The following is a 20,730-nucleotide window of genomic DNA, read 5'->3' as shown; positions in this document are numbered from 1 at the left end:
TAGGAAATTGCCAAAATTAAGATTGTCTCTGCAGCCTTAAATTCAGTCTCCTCATACATATGCAATATGACAGTCCTGAATTACATAAGCACATGGTATTTTCCCCAAAACAGGATACCTGTCTCATCCAGTAGGTGTGTATATATTACAGGTGTAACCTTTGCACTCCAGTAGACAGAACCCCACCCCCAGAGCACTGATTACACTCTCCCCTGGAGCTTTCTGTGGCAGCTTACTCCACCTCTAGCACAGCGGTGCCCTCTACATCCATGGAATCAGGGAGATAGGTTTTGGGCTTAAGAAAGTAAACTGGGAGGAGATGTAGAAAATCTAAGCCTGGTGCATTCTGAATACCTTGCATTGATTTTTGCACTCCCCTTTTGTTCCTTTGCAGGAAGTGGAAGAGTTCAACTTTATTACACAGTTAGCAGGTTTGACAGACCACCTGCCAGTTGCTATGCGTCTGATGGTATCTACGGGGGAAGAGGATTCTTAAAACTGACCAGTTTAGACAGAAGATTAGAAGAGGGAAGTTTCAGTTTATGACTTATATCAGAGGATAGGAAAGAACTTTTCTGGTGCCACGTTAGAAAAGATTACTAGACCTGACCCAGGCTACCCCCCACAACTCAACTGGCTTTCAAGTTCCTCTCAGAATGTACCAGCATTGGAGGATATAAAGGGAAGAAATTGTGTGGGTTGGGACCAATAACAAACCACTGTCACAAGTTGGTCAGGCAACAGGGCAGGGCTGTATCTCAACGCTTTCACTGTGGACTGTAAGGAACCAAGATGGAAGTCCTTATTCCTTTTGAACCAGTGCCATTCTTACTAAACCATTTTTTTATACTAATATATAGCACAATTTAGTTTGTAATCCGTCTGTGAGTTAGTGCTGCTCAATGGATTTTTGCATAATATCTTTGTAAAACTAAGCTAAAGCTTTTTTTTTCTTTTCTTTTTCCAAGCCTGTTAATGTCGTAGCAGCATGCCTGCATCAGTAGCATGCGCCCGCATTGCATGCCACTCTAAGCTAGTAGTCATTAAGATACCATGGGGAAATAAGACTAGAAATGGGAATTCAAAATCAGAAACTAGCCAAAGAAAAGCATTCTGGGACTGGCTAAACATTTTCCAACCAACTTGATGGGCTTCAAAACAAAAATCTGTATCCAATTGGCAGATAAGAATCTTACTTTTTCAGAGTCCTCCATTTAAGGATTATGATTAAAAATCAGACATTAAAGTTTAAGAATCCAGTCCTGCAATCCTTACTCCAACTATATTCCCATTAAAATCAACAAGAGTTTTGCCTGAGTAACAGCTCCAGAATAGAGCCCAAAGTTTGCTATTCACAGGATACCACTTTTACTTTAAAAAGGGGACCATATTCTCTCTCACTGTCATAGGCTTCCTTTCCCACATTTAGGGCAGTTCTGATTTACAGTATACGGTAACAGAATATTATGGTCATTTTGAATAGATTCACGTGGTACCATTGATAATACCAGAGTCAATTCACTGCCCTGACTGGATACAATGAATAAGGAAGGCTTGTAACAAACATGCGAGACATAGGGAAAACAAAAGACGCGACTATTTCAGAGAACAGATGAAGAAAGCAGAGTGTGATTGACAAAAGACTGGTTAGGACTCTGATTTTCAAAGTAACAAAAAGTGGCGGTGGAAGAAAGAAAGAATGGGGAATTGAAATGTGAAGACTTTTGTAAAGGAGAACTCTCCTCCTGAACTGAAAATAATTTTTAATGTATGGAACAAAACCCTGCATTCTTTGTGCCCTCAGTCTTCGAGACTTGGCCAGTTAATTTGTATATTTTTGGTGGTGGTTTTCTCTTTCCACTGCACAAACATGTACATCAGCCCCTCCGTTAGCAGTGAGTTCTCTCTTTATTGTCCTATCCCAGTACCCTACCCTTTTCCCCTTCCTACCTCCCCGACTCGTAATTAAAAAGGGGATTCATAACTGAGCTTCTCGGCCCTTTTTCCATTTAGGGATGTAAAATGGGGCACGAGCAAAGGAGGGGATGGAAGCAAAGGCGAACACCACACTGAAGAAATAGGCTTTTGTTCCTAGGGAGAAGAGTATTCTACTCAAAAGGATACCTCTGGGCCCACACAATCCACTAATTACCTGTTGCTCTTTAATCCAAGCCATTGCTCCGTTTTTACAGTGTTTTCCCTATTCTCTACTATATATATAAGGTTTTTAAAGGAAAAATAAATATTGAATTTACATCTCATCTGGGCCCAAACATGCACCAGTTTAAACAATTTTTAGCCAACCTGATACAAACATCCGTGTGAATACTTATTGTGCTTCAGTTTAAACCTGCTACAGACTTAAACGAAACTGAAATAAGCCTGTTTAAAACAGAAATGAGTGCATGCAGATTCTTGCATCAGTTTAACTACCTAAATCTAAAAACCAAACACTCAGTTAAACCTGTGTCACTCTGCATGCAGAGAAGCCCTTAGTGTTAATGAAAGAAACAGACGGATATCACTGGCTAGAGCCAGGCAGGTGCTAGCAAGTTTTCTCCCTCACACTGCTTTGCCATTGCACCTCAATCTTGACCCGTCACATCCCTCATTTTCCAGTTCTGGGCTCCTTTGAACACATACTGCCTCTCACAACTGAATTGTGCCAAACTGCATAGGGGTTTGTGACATACAACAAATGGAGACTAGAAAGAGGCCGAATTTAGCCCCCCTTTTGGTCTAAACAAGAATTGAAACCAAGTGCCAAGAGGTAGAAGTCTGAAGCACTAATTATTTCTCTCCGTATACAGAGTGTGTGTGCACAGTTTTCTGCTTTCTTAGCTCTGCAGTTAACTCAGAAAGACTTTGAAAAAAATGCTCGTAATCCTATTTTCTATCTTGCTTGTATTTTATTAACGTTTTTAAGAAAAAACAAACCCAGTACCACTAGCAATTTGTGTACTGCCCAGCAGCTGTGCTGCCACATTGCTATCAGTAGTAGAACGAAATCTGAGGTTCAGTATTTTTAATAGCTTTCCTAACCGTGTAAATTCGTTTGATATCAAACTCACTGAGTATCAGTTACAGTTGCTGAATTTATTGACACAGTGTGAGATGTAAACATAAACAATTACTGCCAAACAATGTTATGCTATTTACAGTAAAAACTAATGATGTCTAAATTACTTTCAGTTTAGTTCTGTGAAGTCATGCTGACTCTAAAACACAGGCACTTTCCTTGCCCTTTTGGGATATGATGAGAGATCTTTTCAATTTTGAAATAAGCAGTTTCTTAGATTTTGACGTTCTTAATTTTTCAGTGCTCTCTGTTTTTAATTGTTGATCAATGGATAGTTGTAAAACAGTCTCTATTTAAAAACAAAACAAAACACACCAACTAACCAGTATAGTTAGTTGTTACTAATCTTACAGATCTAACTTTGCAAGAGGATGATGCTGGGAGGTACAGTATTGTGACTCCATTGTACAAATGCTCTTTGCTTTATTGCATCGATCCTGTGCCTTCTGATGCCTTGATACACTTGAAGGATTTAGAAATACATTTAGAAGATTGTAGAACACACACTTCCCACTCCAGAGGACAGTGTGCCATGTGAAAGAGGAACAGAAACCATTTTCTCCACACTGACTCAAAAAGAACCACTCAGTAATTCTGTTGGCAGAATTTTGATCCAAAAAGGCCTTAGAACCCAGGTCAAGTGATGGGATATTTTTATTTTCCTTACTTTTGTTAAAAAATAAGTACCACAGGAAATTAAGATGCAAGCAATTCTTCTAAAATAAATTCCAGCCTGATTAAGGACAGCATGACTAGCCCCATTAGCAATATATGATTTACAAAGGGTTTGAGTTAAACTTTCAACAGCTACTCACCCTATTGGGCATAGGAACTTCAGGTATCTCCAAAGAGTGGGTGATAATACTTCTTTGTGTTTAATAATGTAGCATCATTGAACATCAGTACTATTTCTTTATGGGATGACTATGGACATTTTAGCAGAAGTGTCACCTCATGGGTTTTTAAAAAGACATAATACACACACATGCCCTGAAGCTTCAACTTCTGCTTTTATTACACTCAATTCTCATTTTACAAGTAATTTCAGAAGAACAGGAGAATGTTCCTTAAATGTGTATAAACTAAGGATACCATTTTTAAAAAGGCCTAAGGGTGTTAGGCACCCAAACCCTATTGGCTTTCAATGGGAGATGGATGCCTAACTCCCTTAGGCCTTCGAAAACACAAGCCCAAAAGAACAGTCTCTAGCCTTTCGGGGCTCGTTCAGATCTGGTTAATCTGTGCATTATTTGTTTGCCTGCCTGGGGCTCTGAAAGGCATCACTGGACTATATGCGATCAAATGAGATACCGTGGTACAGCCTGCATCAAGCACTGAGGAAGAGTGCTTGTGACATTATGGCTGAATTCCACATAGTGTAATATTATACTTATGACAGTTATATTTTGGCTAATGTATTCTGATGGAGTTGGCATAGTATGTAGTTAGACTCAGAAATGGGCTGCTCAATAAAGGTGACCTAATAAAGGTGAATTGTACTCAATATTGGCTTCAAGAAGAGCTGCAGGTACTCTGCATCCTGCTGAACTGAGATCTGCATCTGCGGTTACTTTGAGGAGAGGATGTTGCCTAATAAAAATTCTCTTTTACACCTCACTGCAATATCTTGTCCCAGTAGCTGTGACAGCCAGTCCCTGACTCCTACCTGTTGGATAAAGCATGAAGATTTACGATGGGGCCTGCAATTATTTTTCTTTAAAAAAAAATTATTTTTTTTTAAATTGCACTTGTCCAGTGATTCAAATTAAACAGATCTGACTGTCCTCAAATTAATATGAGCAGCTCTCAGGCCACTTTTGGTTGGCCTGAGTTCAGCCCAGCTCAGAAAGTTATTTTTTCCACTCTCCTTCTGGGTCAAGAGGGATGAGAGAAGAGGAACACATAGGAGTCTAGAGTGATGAAGAATTCCTGGCTCTCCTCCGTCATGACGATGGTCACTAAAAATAGGTATTAAGATTGTTTGTTTATAACCATCTTGTTTTAAATATGACTATTAATCTTGATGTTTTTAAAATATTGTATTAATGCTGAGGTTTAGAAACCCAATATAAAAATAACTTTTTTATTTCAATGATTTTTTTGGTATTGTATCCTTCTGGGACCTAATGTTTTTATATGGTAAGCACACACCTGACATTTTGTTATAAATGTATAAAAAACAAGAAACCAAACGTTCATTGTTTTCTTTGCCTGTAAGAAAACCACAGTCTTACACCTGATAAAAACCAGATATTTTGGGGGGAAAAAAGCTTTTTTCTTTACTGGTGCTGAAAGGAATTAATGGTTGATGCAAACAAGATAATAAAATTTCAAGGCTCAAACATTTCTCTGCAGTCCGTTTATTACTTTGGTTTCAATGTGTTGGAGTCTAAAAATATTAATGCTGAAAAGGGTCTAATGCAGCTGATAGAACTATGATTCTTTATTAAGTTTTCCTATGTAGTCTCATCATGTTGTCATTATTTATATTATAGTAATATCTACTCTGCCCAACAGAGATTCCACTGTGCTAGGCACTATACAAACACATAGGAAGACATTAGTTCCCATCATGAAGAGCTCAGCAATCTAAACTACTAAAGAAAGGGAGAAATAAAGTATTAGCCCTGTTTTACAGATGGAGGGATCAGTGGCACAGAGATTAAGTGACTTTCACATCATCCCCCAGGAAATCTAGGGTACACCATATAGCATTGAACCTAGATCTCTCAAGTCCCAGTCCAGTGCCTTAGCCACAAGATAATCTTCCTTCCTCTTTCTCTAATAAATGCTACTTGCAAAGGAAAACTTCACAGAGCCATGTTTCTTGTTATATAATTGTAATCTTGGTGCCTCCATGACTTTAGTCCAATCCCTGAACTAGTCAGTATAGATTCAGAAAAAGCCTATGCTTCCAGTCAACTCAGTTAAAATTAATCAAAAAATACACGAGTGTTCAGAGTTCAGTTTCTATTGACTCAATTCACTTTACTAAGAAGAGAATCCACTATGGTGTTTCAGCCCTTTTTGACCATTCCCAAAGGCACCTGAAAAGAACCCACAGGGGCTCTACAAGAATTTTTTTTTTATTCTATGATCATAGAAAAAGAAATCACTAGACCACAAGTCAATAAGAATGTGTACAGTGCAGGTATTTCTTTTAATTAGCTAGGAAGGGACCTTTTCATCTTGTGAAACAGGAAATCAGAGAGACTGGCCCCTGTAGCCCCCTCCCTTATTACCTCCTTGATCCTGTCTGCACCCTACTGTCACTGTTGCACCTTGGGTTGGCAGGCAGTTTGACCATTGCTGTGGTGAACCCCTGGGGTGTTGGACTTACTCATTCTTTGACATCCTTCTTGGTCTGTACCTCTTCACCACCTGCAAACTTTGCTCTTTACCAGCAGTAGTGTTAGCCCTCAGATGTTACTGTTTTGCACTACAATAGGACCTAGAGGTCCTAATCAAGATTAGGGCCCCACTGTCACAGGCATTATGGAAACATAGATACAATCTCTGTCCCAGACAGTTTACAATCTAATTAGTTAAAGGCTTATAGAGCACTTTATACATATAAAGCACTATGACAGAATTATAGCACTGCTAAGAATTATAATTCCCTCCTTCTCCCAAGTTTTTAATTTGGTTAATTATGAGTTTATGCACAGCACCCTGAGCTCAATAGAAACGGGGTTGCTTTTTGTATTTATGCTCAATTAGCCTCAGTTAGCTTCTAATTGTCAGAAGCTGGGTGTAGATGATAGGAGATGGATCACTCAATGATTGCATGTTCTGTTCATTCCCTCTGAAGCACCTGGCATTGGGTTAGATCAGAGGTGGGCAAACTATGGCCCCCGGCCAGGGAGGCTAGCCCTCGGCCCCTCCCACACAGCCACGACACCAGGCAGGTAGCATGGCTTGCACCTGCCCACTTCCCAGGCTTTCCAATAAGCCAGTCCTGCAGCTCTGAGCGGCCTGGTAAGGGGGTGGGGACCGGTTACATAAGGGGCAGGAGGTCCCAAGGGGCAGTCGGGGACAGGAAGCAGGGGGCAGTTGGATGGGGCAGAGGTTCTGGGGGCGGTTAGGGGCAGGGGTGTGGATAGGGGTCAGGGAGCGGGGGGGGGTTAGAAGTTCTGAGGGGGACAGTCGGGGGCAGGAAGTGGGAGGGGGTGGATGGGGGGAGAGCCAGCCTGTTTAGAGAGGCACAGCCTTCACTACCTAGCCCTCCATATAGTTTCGCAACCCCAATGTGGCCCTCGGGCCAAAAAGTTTGCCCAACCCTGGGTTTGATAGACCATTGGTCTGACCCAGTGTGGCTGTTCTTTAGTTCAATTATCTCATCACCTTAAGCACACAGGACGGCTGTAGAATTCTTCACAACAGTTCAAAGCACATAGTCTCTTCATTCTCATTAAGTTGAGAGACTGCCTGAAAACTTATTTCTTGCCAACTTCAAATGGTCACTTGATTACAAAAAATGGGTCTAGGTACCTTCCACTTGCAGGTTTGCTAAAGACTGACTCTGACTCCTGCTGACTCTGTCCCTGTGGCAGTGTTCAAAAGTCCACTCTTAACCTCCCTCATTTCCCAAATGAGCCTCTGTTATGGATTATCTCATTTACAGCTTTTGTTGTTGCATTAGTTACTTATATACCCTTCACTTGCATACCCTCTCCCTCCTCTCTTTCATGTCCATTGACCTTTGGTTCCCAGAATTTAGCTTCACTGGAAATGAAAAACATGGACATCTGCTTCAGGTTCACAGTATTTGAAACTGGAAATGACACACAGCATCCCTTTATTTATATTATATATATATTTTTTTTTACTTCTGGGGGAATTCTGTGCCAAAAAATTAAAAATTCTGCACACAATATGTTAGAATTTGACAAACAAAATATGCAGAAATGACAATATAATCACACCTGTTTCAATTATTTTTGGTCATTTATTTCAAAATACCTGTCAGCAAGTATGTCTAATACAATACAGACAACAAAAAAGATTCAGGAAATGTTTTTTGACAAATAGATTCCTTAGTAGGCATATTAATACATAACTCTGAGTAATTCATTTAAACTACAATACAGAACCGTATTTCCCACACCACTTAGAAGCAGTGCAAAGGCATGGGGGAGTCAGGGATAATGGAGGAGCTGAGTCATTCAGTCAGGTACATCTGCCCGTGTTCCTGCACCCCCCGTGTGTCCTTGCATCCCCTGTCCACAGGTGTCCCTTCACCCCCACTCCCCCCACCCCACATGGCCCTGCATCCCCTCTCCCATCCCTGTGTCCCTGTACCCCCTCCTCATGTCTGTGCCCCTACTCAGCCACCCCCTGTCCCTATGTAGCTCTGCACCCCCTCCCCAGTCACCATGTGGCCCTGTTCCTCCTGCCCCCATGGCCCTGTGACTCCACTCCCACTCAGCCCCTGCCCCAGTTTGTCCTCCCCCACTAGCCCTTATGAGCCCCTGTCCAGCCCCCGCCCCCAGCACTCCACACTGTCTGTCTCCCCATAGCCCCTGATCTGGCCTCACAGGTGCTGCAAAGAAGGCAGGCTCTCTTTCTTCCCCAGCTGTCTGGGAGCTGCTGCTTTGTTCTATCACCACAGTGCCCTCTGGTGGGCAAAAGGCGGAACTGTGGCAACATTTCAGCAGAAGCTTTTTTTCTGCGCAAAAAATTAAAAATAACCATGGCTCATTAATTATGAGCATGTGCACTAGTGCAGAATTCTGCCAGGAGTCATATATAAAAACACTACAGTAAACCCCCAAACCACCACTCTCTCTAATTTATGGTGTACTATTTTTCATTGTTGCTGTAGTACAACAGTAGTTCCTACCTCCCCCCCCCCCGCCACACACATACACCCATTTTTATATAAAGACCCTTGCTCAAAAATCAGTAGAATCTGAATCTGCAAAAGGAACAATTCTAGTTCACCCTCCGTACCATGTGTGTGTAGGATGGGTGGATAATTCAGGCCAGTTCATTGCTGAAAGTGCTCACCAGTGTGACAATTAACATTAGCCGTAGGGATAAATTTTGTGAGGTGGATGCCTGCTGACTGCAAAATGGGAAATAGGACCAGACCATTTCGCACAGCCCACCAAACACTCCCATAGTAACAACAGTTGGTTCAAATCTCTATCAGGTTAAGTAGCAAACAACAACCTAGGCTGCATCTCCCAATCCAGACCTCTAGAGTCATCCAGTTCCCCCCGAAAGAAGAGCTTTTTAAAACATTTTAAAAGTAGATGCAAATGCTCATCACCTAAATTAGCAGAGCTTTGCACAGAGATGAGCTTCCAAAATCTTAACAACGGGTTCCCTCCTCACCCCATGAGGGGGTTGTTGCCCACCCCCGCCCCCCAGGACTCCTGCCCAATCCACCCCCCTCCCCATCCCCTGACTGCCCCCAGAACCGGGCAGGAGGGTCTCGTGGGCCACCATAGTGGGTGCCCACCTCACCCCTAAGAGCCAGAGGCACCTGCCGGGGGGCGAGGTGGGGAGTCCAGGAGGTGCTTACCTAGGGCAGCTCCCAGGAAGCATCCAGCAGGTCCCTCTGGCTCCTAGGGGCAGGGGACCGTAGCTGGGGGGGAGCAGGGGGAGTGGCTGCTCCCCCATTGATCATATCAAAAGTGGCGCCTTAGGCACCGACTCTCTGGGTGCTCCAGGGCTGGAGCACCCACAGGGAGAATTTGGTGGGTGCAGAGCACCCACCGGCAGCTCCCTGCCCGGCCCCAGATCACCTCACCTCCGCTCCGCCTCCTCCCCTGAACGTGCTGCCCCGCTCTGCTTCTCCGCCCCCTCCCCCGGCTTCCCGCGAACCAGCTGTTCGGCGGGAAGCCTGGGAGGGATGAGAAGCAGGCAGCGGCTTCCTGCTCAGGCCGAGGGTGGCGGAGGTGAGCTAGGGCAGGATGCGGTTCCCCTGCGTGCCCTCCGCCTCCCTGGGCCTGAGTGCGAAGCCGCCGCCTGCTTCTCAGCCCGCCCCAGCTTCCCGCGCGAACAGCTGATTCGCGGGAAGCCTGGGGGGGCGGAGAAGCAGAGCGGGACGGCGCGTTCAGGGGAGGAGGCGGAGGTGAGCTGGGGCCAGGGGTGGGGCAGGGAGCTGCTGGTGGGTGCTCTGCACCCACCAAATTTTCCCTTTGGGTGCTCCAGGGATGGAGCACCCCTGGAGTCGGCGCCTAAGGCACCACTTTTGGCCAGTTAAATTTAGAAGCCCTTTTAGAACCGGTTCTCCCTCGCAGAACAACCGGTTCTAAAAGAGCTGCTAAATTTAACAACCGGTTCTAGCAAACCGGTGGGAACCGGCTCCAGCTCACCACTGGCTTTGCAGAAAAACCGAACCTAACACTGTGCAAATCATGATGTAACATAGTTACCTTAATAGCAGCCAGTAAGCTTGTAAACTCAACCTCAGAGTGGAAAAGCAAACAGCAGACACATGTTTGCCTCTGACACTTTTGCAAAGCACAGCAACAGGAAAGGTCAGTCTGATGAGCTTTGGAGGGAACCCTAATGCATTCTTCACTGCTGCACTGTCATTAGCATAGTGAATATTGATGTCTCGGACCACTTTTCATCTCGCTAAAATGGAATTTGCCTCACAGATACATATGCCAAGCACCATATTAGCAAGTAATTGATACAAATCCATTTGCTTTAACTATATGAAATGCAGGGGTTATTACTAGCTTACTGCTGTATTGTGTCAGAGGAGCTGTGCTACTTGCAAATAATGGCGAAGGATAGAAGTGCATTTCCAAAGAGAAAAAGGATTACAATTTAACCTTGTTAAACCACTGACCCATGTGAATGCCAAGCAGGATAACGTGTGCACATGGTACAGTGCAGTACGCCAACTATGGGATGAGTGTGTCTGTATCAACAAGCAGCTTCAATAATTATAGAAGAGTTTTAAATTATAGATAAAATGGCAGTGACACCCCACATGGGAAAGAGAAAACTGTGAAGACTTTTTTTAAATACAATGGGTAAAGGACTAAACAGTGGTTTTGTGATCTCTGAATAAGGTAGCAAAGGGTGTCAGTAGTTCAGGGTCCAGATTTTAAAAACTGGAACTACAAATATAATGAAAACTACAAGCTATGTGCCTAACATTGCCTCAATCATTTTTGTTTCTGTGTTGTAATCCTTTCCCTCACCCTTCATCTGCTTTTGTCTGTTTAAAATTGTAAACCCTTCAGGGCCAGGATCTGTTCTCTTGTAATTCTGTGCTCTGTTTATATGATAAAACAATACAGTCATTTTAAACTACTGTAGTTACAACTGCAGCCATATCACGTTATGCTGGGATCCTGCTGAGCGCTCACATACTCAGTACGGCTAGCTCAGTTCTTGGATGGGAGACCTCCAAAGGATAGCTAGGTACTTGTAGAAGGTGATGTATTCATTGTTCAGTAGGTGGCACTTGTCCATATAAGCATGAATTCTAAATCAATCCTGCAGTGGAACATAAGGGGCAACGTGATGGTGAAAGTGCCATCTTTCACATGGGACCGAAGCAGAGATCCTGACTATTTTTGGTTATTAAAGATGCCAAGGAATCACAAGGGTTTTGGGGCATTGTTAACTTCAGCGTCCTGGCCAAATTACAATTTTGATAACATTCTTGCTACTTAAATTCTCTCTACTATTTCAACTGAGTACAGTATTCTTCACTTCTTAGTTTAAACTACAATCGTTTAGTGTTGCAGTGTGCTGTTAAATACCTGATGCATACCAACCAAGATGTGGTTGCATTTCATTGGTGGTTAAAGTGATCTCTTTGGGTGAAATCCTGGCCCAGCTGAAGTCAGAACTCCCACTGAGTGTTTGTATGTCAGATGATTAAGCACATAAAGCCCTTTGGGATCCGAAGGGATGGCTGGCAGGACACATACAAGACACTAATTAAGTGAAATCTATCTTTAGTCTAATAGGATGCCAGCAACTGTGCTCAAAATACTTTGGAAAACAGTAAATGTCATTAGCAATGTACTCAAACTAATTCTCTGTACTAACCTACCCCCAAAATAAAGTTGTTTATAAAAATGGCAGTTCAGACTCTGGTAAAAATCTCTTTTTGGTTACATATAATTTCCCATTGCCATGTTTGCTGGAAAAAGCTATTTGTAGCCATGATACACTCTGCTTTCTAATAGAGAGGGTCTTGTAGTTCACAGCAAGGACCTTATGCTGTTGTTGCTTCTTTAACTACTTGGAACGGGATTGGGGGAGGGGGACTCTTGGACACATTGCTGCTTACCCCAGTGAGGAATTCTCCACTAACCCTCAACTGGCCTTGCGTAGGTTTCAACCTCACCTTGGAACCCTTCCCAGCTCTGCTATTCTATGGACCGACTGTTTGCTCCACTGTTAAACACCAGACTTACACGTTCTAACTTATGTGTTGACAGAAATAATAGTGGATAAATATTGTATTGGCCAGTCAAAAAGAACAGGTTTCTGTCCCTCCAAAGCACGCAAGTGTACTGGGTTTTTGCAGAACATTCCACATTTCAGCTGAATCAGTATGTCCACTAAACCTTAAGAGGAACTACACACACACACACACAAATACGTCAAGAGGGGAAAAGGCCCATTGGTTTGCCCTGAAAAATCATTCATTTAGAGAATACCCAAACTGCTGGCCAGTCAAAGACATTCCAGGGGAAAAAATCAAAGAGGAGCCCATATGCATGCATCTTCCTGCTGGGGAGGGAAGGGAAGTGTTCCTCCTGGAAGTGTTTTTTCATTTCTTTAACCATGGATAACTCCCCCCTGGTTTTAGCTATTCAGAGCCGGACCCAATCAGGGTCCAAGACAACTCAATGGAACACAGTGATTATTCTAATCAAAGTTTTTTTGCTTAGGCTTAGAAAGTTGTGCCTTTACCATTGTCTCATGACAGAGGCAAAAAGCACCAACAACCTCCCTTCTTCTTTCATATGTAGACGTCAGAGCTTGATGTCTAAGTTTGGTGCCCAGTTGTGGCAACTCTGGTAGAGTCAGAGAGCAGCCTCTAGAGCCTACAATCAAGTAGACGAGGTAGATGCAGAGCTGGAATCCTGAGTTTCCTTGAGGGTGATTCCACTCTGTGAGGACATCATTTTTGGCTCCCTGGCAGCACTGATAACCTGTGCATGGTAAAAGGGTAGTGGCGCTCTTGTCCAAGAGTGCGTAAACTGTTGTAGCAAAAAGACATTGTCAGATCAGCAGTGGTAGCAGCAGGAGTGAGATTCCTCCCCTTACTATGAGCAGACCTTTTAGTTGGCTCCGTATGTTACTTCCTGACTGAGAATGGGGTACCAGTCAACTGGAGATGTAATAGGTTGGTTTCATCCGGTCACAGCTCTCCAGGCAGATGTAACAGTAATGGCATCTCATCAAAGGTCTGGCAGAACTATGTGCACTAGCATGTACAGCCTGGAGACGGGTATATAGTTCAAGCAGTCAAAAATAAGAAGAGTGGCAAAATTCAGCTCCACGTCAGTAAGCTGAGTGTGGTGACTGAGCCCCCAGACCACACAGCAATATTCAACTGGAGCAAACTGCAGAGCCAATATAGATGTATGAAGGACTGAAGGGTCTGCTCCCCAGGAGGTTCCTGGTAGTTTTCTTTTCAAGGTGATACAGAAAAAGTTCTTCATTTTCAGGTGTTCCTGTCGAGGGCAATATGTCAGGCTACAGTCAAGTTTTACGCCCCAATATGTGATAGCTGGTGGGAATGGCAGTAGCCATCCTTGGACATGGATTGAGATGAGCTGATTGGCAAGATGATTGTTTAGGTGGAAAGTAGTTGCCCCTCTCTTAGTTTCATTGCTGAAAGCATGTGGACAAAGTATCCATGTTTTGTCTGAGATTCCCTCCAATCCTGTGGAAGTTGTTTCCAGTTTCACCAATACAGATGTCATCAGCATACATAGTTTTCAGCCTGTTTTTCAGGAAGGTTGTGCGTGTATATATTGAACAGAGAGGCAAAATTGACCCTTGTGGAAGGCCACTGTGGAGCTCTTTAAGGCAACTTATTTTCTCCTTCACTTGCAGGATGAAACTTTGGTTATGAATAATTTCTTGGATGAACTGTACCATCAGTCTACAAGGAATAATATGCAGCAGTCTGGCAGTCAAGCCAACACACCACACAGTGTTGGAGGCTGCTGTCAGATCAACCAGGACTGCACCAATTCTCTTTCCTTTTTCAAGTGTATTTTCTATGTCTCGAGTCATACAAAGTACCTGATCTTGGGTACATCGTCCCCTCCTGAATCGAGTCTGATTCCAGGCACAACGTAGTAACAGTTTCTTTCCATCATTCTTGCCTGGTTTGATTAAGAAGGTGAAAATGGTCTCTACTTTTATCAAAAGCCTCCTTTTCATTCTTGGTGTATCTAAATTCCTGGTATAGTCTGGTTGCATCAGATGACCATCCAGTAATAAATTGTTGATGAAATTGCTGAGGTATACAGTGGCCAAAACTTTATTGCAGACACTGACATTTTTCTGAATATCTGATTCTGAGTCTTTACCCACAAGAGACTCCAACTTGGATTGGAACAGATCCCAGATTGCTTTCTGGAAATTCCACAGAGGTTTTTGGAGACTGCTTGTAGATGGAATTTGCATGTCTCTTGTGATCAGGCATGGCTGGTGCTGGGACCGAGGAAATTTATCAAGCACTTTACGCTCTATGACCACCACAAGGTGTTGTCTAGATGTAGAAAAGAAAAAGTAAGGAAAAGAACTCAAGGTCTTTATGTCATTGTAGAAAGTGCGTGGCTGCATGGGATCACATGGAAGCTGCAGGCCAACCATCAATGGCTACTCCTCTTGCTTTACTTTATCCACATCATTATCAGGGCATCCAGACTGGGAATTATGTGAATTAAAATTGCCACATTATACTGAAGGTCCTGAGTAGGCGGGTAAGACAACAATAGGCCAGTTGGAAGTTTGTAGATGTTATTTAAAAAAAAAAAAAACAATAAAATCAGGTCCTTCACTTTAATAGCCTGCCATTCAATGATATCATTTGGATTTGGTGCTGGAATACCTTCCCGAACGTAGGATGCCATTTTGTATTGCCTGTGATGGAAGTGAGACACAACAGCAAAGCCAAGAATTGATTATTGAATCTGAGTAGTAGAGTGTGTTTCCTGAAGCAAGATGATGTGCGCTTTGTATTCTGCAGCCACTGAAATTCTCCTCAATATTGAGGTGCAGCACCTTGAAAGCTGATCCTAGCACCAAGATTCACGAGGATAGCCTTGCAAAGCTTCCCCATATGGCCCCAGACCTAGATGCTGCCTAAGAAAGGAGTTTTGCCAAGACAATTTGATAAATCAGTGCACCTCCTTACTGCACTAGCAGTCTCAGTACAGGGCTTTTTGAGGAAGGATCCTGGTCCATGACTAGGACGCCTAGGTGCAATTCTAATACAAATAATAAATTTAAGAGGGGAAGGAATTATTTGTTGCTTTCATTTATTAGCTGGCTGAACTAATTTGTTATCTGTACAGGGAGATACAGAAGGGAGAACTACCACTAGACCACCTTCAAATGCATTCCCTTCCAGTGTGCAGTGGGCCAGGCAAGTGCAAGAAGGTGGCACTCGAAACTCCCTGCTCTGGCTGGGATCAACCCAGCCCTCCTCTGCCGTGGGAGAATTCACAGATCCTGTTGAACTCCTAAACATTTTATTACAACACCTAAAACTTCTTGTTTTTTAATTGAGAAAACTATTCTCTTCTGAGCCCTGATGAGGGCACAAACCTCTAGGAATGTTCAATGCTGAGTTTCCTAGCTGCCTTGGAACCACTCCAGTTGTGCATGTTTCTGAGAAAAACAGCAGCTCTAGTTCTGCTTATGAAAAATACAAGCTTATGCTCAAATAAATTGGTTAGTCTCTAAGGTGCCACAAGTACTCCTTTTCTTTTTCCGAATACAGACTAACACAGCTGTTACTCTGAAACAAGTCTAAATACGTTATTCAAATGGTACCTTTTGCTTTACTATAATTTTCTTGCTATTGCTAATAAATCTTATTTTTAAACACAATTATTTTACCTGTGGTTCATTGGCTGGTTGGGCAATTTCATGCAGACTGCCTCAAAAGACAGCAAAATCCCTCAACCCCTAAGAAGAGGCAAAGCAGGCTACAGGGTATGTAAAGCCCTGAGTCCCATTGAGGAAGTCTGTTTAAGGGCCTGTCTTCTCTCATTAAGCTCCATAATAAACGGCTATGGGTGTGCGAAGACAGAGAGAAACTGCAAGTTAACAAGGGTGTGTTGGCTATAATGTGCTACATAGCTCTGAATAGCTGATCTGTTGGGTGATTGTTAGTGTGGCAGACTGAATCTCTCAACTGATTGCCTGTGTGACACATAAGGAAACAGTAGTGTTCTAAATGGGGATGTATTCTCTCAGTGACTGATGCTACAACAATAGGGTACTGCCTAAAAACATAATTAGCATAGAAGGGCCAAGCTCTAACTTTAATCTGTGCACAAGCCTCCCACTGACATCAGCATGAACTCCATTGTGGACTGAAAAGCATGAAATTCTGCATTCATGATCTACGCCACAAACCATCATTGAAGGAATTCAGCACTCTCCATAGAATAAGTCCTAAAGCCCTGTTCTAGGACCAAATAGATCCTCAGGTGTTGTAAAATGACATTGCTCCATTGAAGACAAAGGTGCAACATCGATTTACACCAACAGAGAACCTGGCCATACATATAAGAACAGCCCTCTTCATCAGCATTGTCTCATCCCCATGCCTGCAAGTCACACCACACCTTCTCCTCCCATTACGGTTAACATTTGGTTATTATCTGTATTACATCATTGCTTATATGCCAACTAAAATCAGGGTCTCATTGTGCAGACAGTGCACAAACTTAGTGAGAGACCATCCCTGCCCAGAAGAGTTTACAATTTAAATAAAGAAGACAGACACAGAAAGCGTTATCTCTATTTTACAGACGGGAAATAGAGGCACAGAGAGATTAAGTGATTTGCCCACAGTTACACAAGAAGTCTGTGGCAGATCCAAGAACTGAACCCTGATCTGATCCCCAGTCTGATGCATTAACAACAAAGTCATCCTATTCATTATTAAAAACTAATGACAGTCTCTCAGATTCTGACTGTCTGACTTCCCCATTTCATCCTTTGGAGTCATGATGAGTTTTTGACATTTATTTCTGTGTAAATGCCTAGATCTGGTAACGGGACAGACTGGTTAATACAGAGGTTGCCCTTGTAATTTACTTATTCTGCTGTGCAGTATAAACTGTGTTGCTAGTATTTCTGGGACTGTTCTTGGTCAAATGTGATCATGCAAAAACAAAATAGAAGCACCTATGGAAGAGCACACGGGGGGGGGGAAATTAGGTGTGTGTCCAATTCTCTAGCACCTTCTTACAAGACCACGATGCATGCTTTAGAACAGGGGTGGGAAAACTTTTTGGCCCGAGGGCCACATTGACCTTGCGAAACTGTATGAAGCACCGGGTAGGGAAGGCTGTGTCTCCCCAAACAGCTTGGCCCCCGGCCCCTATCTGCCCCCTCCCACTTCCCACCCCCCTCAGAACCTCCGACTCATCCAATGCTTCTTGTCCCCTGACCATCCCCTCCCGGGACCCCAGCCCCTAACCGCCCCCCGGGATCCCAACCCCTATCTAACCCTCCCTGCTCCCTGTCCCCTGACTTCCCCAACCCCTATCCACATCCCCATCCCCGACAGCCCCCCCGGGATTCCCACGCCTATCCAACCGCCCCCTGCTCCCTATCCCCCGATCGTCTCCTCCCCAGAACCTCCGCCCCATCCAACCGCCCCTGCTCCCTGTCCCCTGATTGCTCCCCCGGGACCTCCTGCCCCTTATCCAACCCCCCCTTACCATGCTGGTCAGAGCAGCAGGAGCTTGCAGCCCGGCCAAAGCCAGCCACGCCACCACCGCACTGCCCGGCAGGAGCAGCGGGCCAGAGCACTGCGGTGCGGCGTGCTGAGGCTGCGGGGAAGGGGGGACAGCAAGGGAAGGGCCAGGGGCTAGCCTCCTGGGCCAGGAGCTCTGGGGCCAGGCAGGATGGTCCCACAGGCCCGATGTGGCCCGCGGGCCATAGTTTGCCCACCTCCGCTTTAGAATGCTGATTTGTAAGCAGGTAGGAAGTAAAAGTCTGTGAAAGCAAGAAGAACCAACATACTGTACTGGGGTCACTCTGGTTCTGTCAAAAGAGCAAATTTGACATCAGTGGAAGATCCATGCTGTATGAATGTTTCCCAGCGGCTTTCCCCTTTGAGACAATCTGATCTTAATAGAACGCTACAGCTATAAATAAACTAACACAACAAAGAAATTTTTAAGAGAAAAGAAAAACTTGTATCAAGATAAACCTAAAACACTTATCCTCAAGACAATTCACAGGTCACCCTGAAACTCTGACCTTCACACTTCCTGTTCAAAAACAGGATTTCAGACAATGAATATACTGTAATCTGCAACATACATTGGAATGAATATCCCTCACCCACTGAGATTTTCCATTCTGAGCCAAATGCACCTTATTTGAATGGGGACTCTGTGTTAGCTTATTGGCATTCTAGTGCCAATGGAGACAAGGATGGTACATGCTTTGTTATAAACTCCCATCTACCCCCCGCCCTAGAAAGTTCATGTTATTTTGGCCAGGTCAGCTCCAACGGTAGAAAGAAACGTTTTTAATATCTAACCTTGTTTGTAGACAGAGTGTCTTTTTGTTGTAGGGGAATGGAAGTGCTACACCACCTTACCGTGTTCTGGGATACTTCTTGGTTTGTGCTGCACTAATTAGTCTGTGGGGACTGTTTTAAAGGAATATTGAAAGGTACAAATACGCTAGCCCCCAGTGCAGCCAAGGTCATGTGTTTCATCCAAAAATTGGATCACAAGTGACACCACCATCACTGCAAAGCAGCAGTAGAGCTCAGCAACGTATTCTGCTCCTCTCACCTTCTAGGAGAAAGAACTCAGACTCTTGTGCTCTCCCTATCAGAACTACCTTACGCAGTAAATCCCAATCTCAGCGAGGCATCTAGCCTCCACATGTGCCACCACCAATCTTAACGCACAGAGCTTCAACACACCTTTATGGTAGGAAACAACTTGGTTAACCAATGGCTTGGCCAGCTGTTGCCCTCTCATCCTCTTCCCTCCCCACTCCCATACAGTGATTTGCACTTTGTGTGTGGATGTGCATGTGGACATGCATACATAGTCCCCTGCTTTCCCCAGTTCCCATACACCTGGCTCCAGGGATGAAATCCTGACTCCATTAAAGTCAATGGGAATTTAACCACTGACTTAATGGGGCCAGGATTTCATCCCAGCACTCTTCTTACAGCAGCTTCTGCATGGTGGTCCCTGTACAAACTCTGTGGACAAAAGGACTTCATGCACTACCAGACTTGGAATCTGGAGAAATGATATCCCAGCTCTTGGAGGACCCTGGGACACAGGTGGCATGTGGGAGGGCAGTGAACATTTTATCAATAACTTGGGGAGAAGCCACTCAAGGTCATCAAGCCATAGGAATGGATCTACAAGCAGGTACCTGAGGTCAATCTCATTGGCACCCTTACCTAACACACTACCAGGGCAATATTTTCTCAAGCTGTTCCTGATGGCCAATAAACTCCTGTGGTAAAAGAGACTAGGAATGGTTATGTCTTAACATAATGGACCTGCTCCCGTTCAAGTCAGCAGCAAAGCTCCCACAGGATGCAAGGGAAAGCAAGATTAAGTCCAATCTCAAAGAAATTGTGCTGCACAATTGGGATTTTTTTCCCCCAAATCCCCAACCAGACCTCAGACCCTCCCCCCCAGCCAAAAGCAAAACATTCGCTCCCCAAGAACAAGGGAGACTGCGAAAACATTAGCATTAGTATGCACACAGCAAGATGCATAATTGTACGGTGCTTAAATACTGCAGCTGTAAATACTGGTGCCTTAAAACAAAACCATCTTCAGTCCTACAAGTTTGCTCAGTAACCAACCTAGCCCAAACACTATGGCTTAGACCTGCTTTCAATGGTTTTAAATGCATCTCTAAAGGAAGAGCTGAGGCTCTCCTGCAAACTGGACCCTAAAAGAAACTACTTAAACATTCCCCCCCGCCATGGAGAGACTGACCATACTCAGTAGCACATACACCTCAGAACATTTTCCTTCCCCTCACAAGCTTCCCATTGAAAGGCATGAGACAGAGGTTTCATTCATGGGAAGAATGGGGTCTCAGGAGGTGTTCTGCACAGATGTGCAACAACATCAATAAGGAGAAAAACTGACCCAGTGACATTCAGGGTGTTGATTACACAACCGCACACGGGAGTTCTAAGGTAAGGCCACTGCCCTGTCCTTAATTCCCCCTGCTTGGTGCCGTGCCCAAGCAAGCTGGGCTACACTCCAGCTGTGACATGGAGTGGGGCATTATACAGGAGTAACAGGGTGGCCGTATTAGCAGGGAGCTTTCTTGCCTTTCTCAGTTTGAAAAAATCACAGTGGTGTGTGTGTGTACACCCAACCCCACCCCAACCCCATCCCCGTGTGGGCGGGTGCAGTGACCCAGAGGAGAATAGTCTCCCCTTGGCCCAGGGCTGCACTCAC

General features: G+C 44.2%; 1 protein-coding gene across 1 annotated transcript in view; it reads left to right on the top strand.

Annotated features, from left to right (window-relative positions):
* The window catches only part of SMPD3 (sphingomyelin phosphodiesterase 3), a 248,842-nt gene extending 243,421 nt beyond the window's left edge, over window positions 1–5,421 (top strand). Inside the window, exon 9 of the mRNA XM_074968581.1 lies at window positions 395–5,421. Coding sequence (XP_074824682.1) covers window positions 395–496 — 102 coding nt within the window. The 3' untranslated portion in view covers window positions 497–5,421. The remainder of the gene's footprint in view (window positions 1–394) is intronic.
* The last annotated feature ends 15,309 nt before the right edge of the window (window positions 5,422–20,730 follow it).

Source organism: Natator depressus, chromosome 12 (assembly GCF_965152275.1).
Source record: "Natator depressus isolate rNatDep1 chromosome 12, rNatDep2.hap1, whole genome shotgun sequence".
Taxonomy (NCBI): Eukaryota; Metazoa; Chordata; order Testudines; family Cheloniidae; genus Natator; species Natator depressus.
The sequence above is the reverse complement of the archived record's forward strand: the minus strand, read 5'-3'. Positions and strand labels throughout refer to the sequence as shown.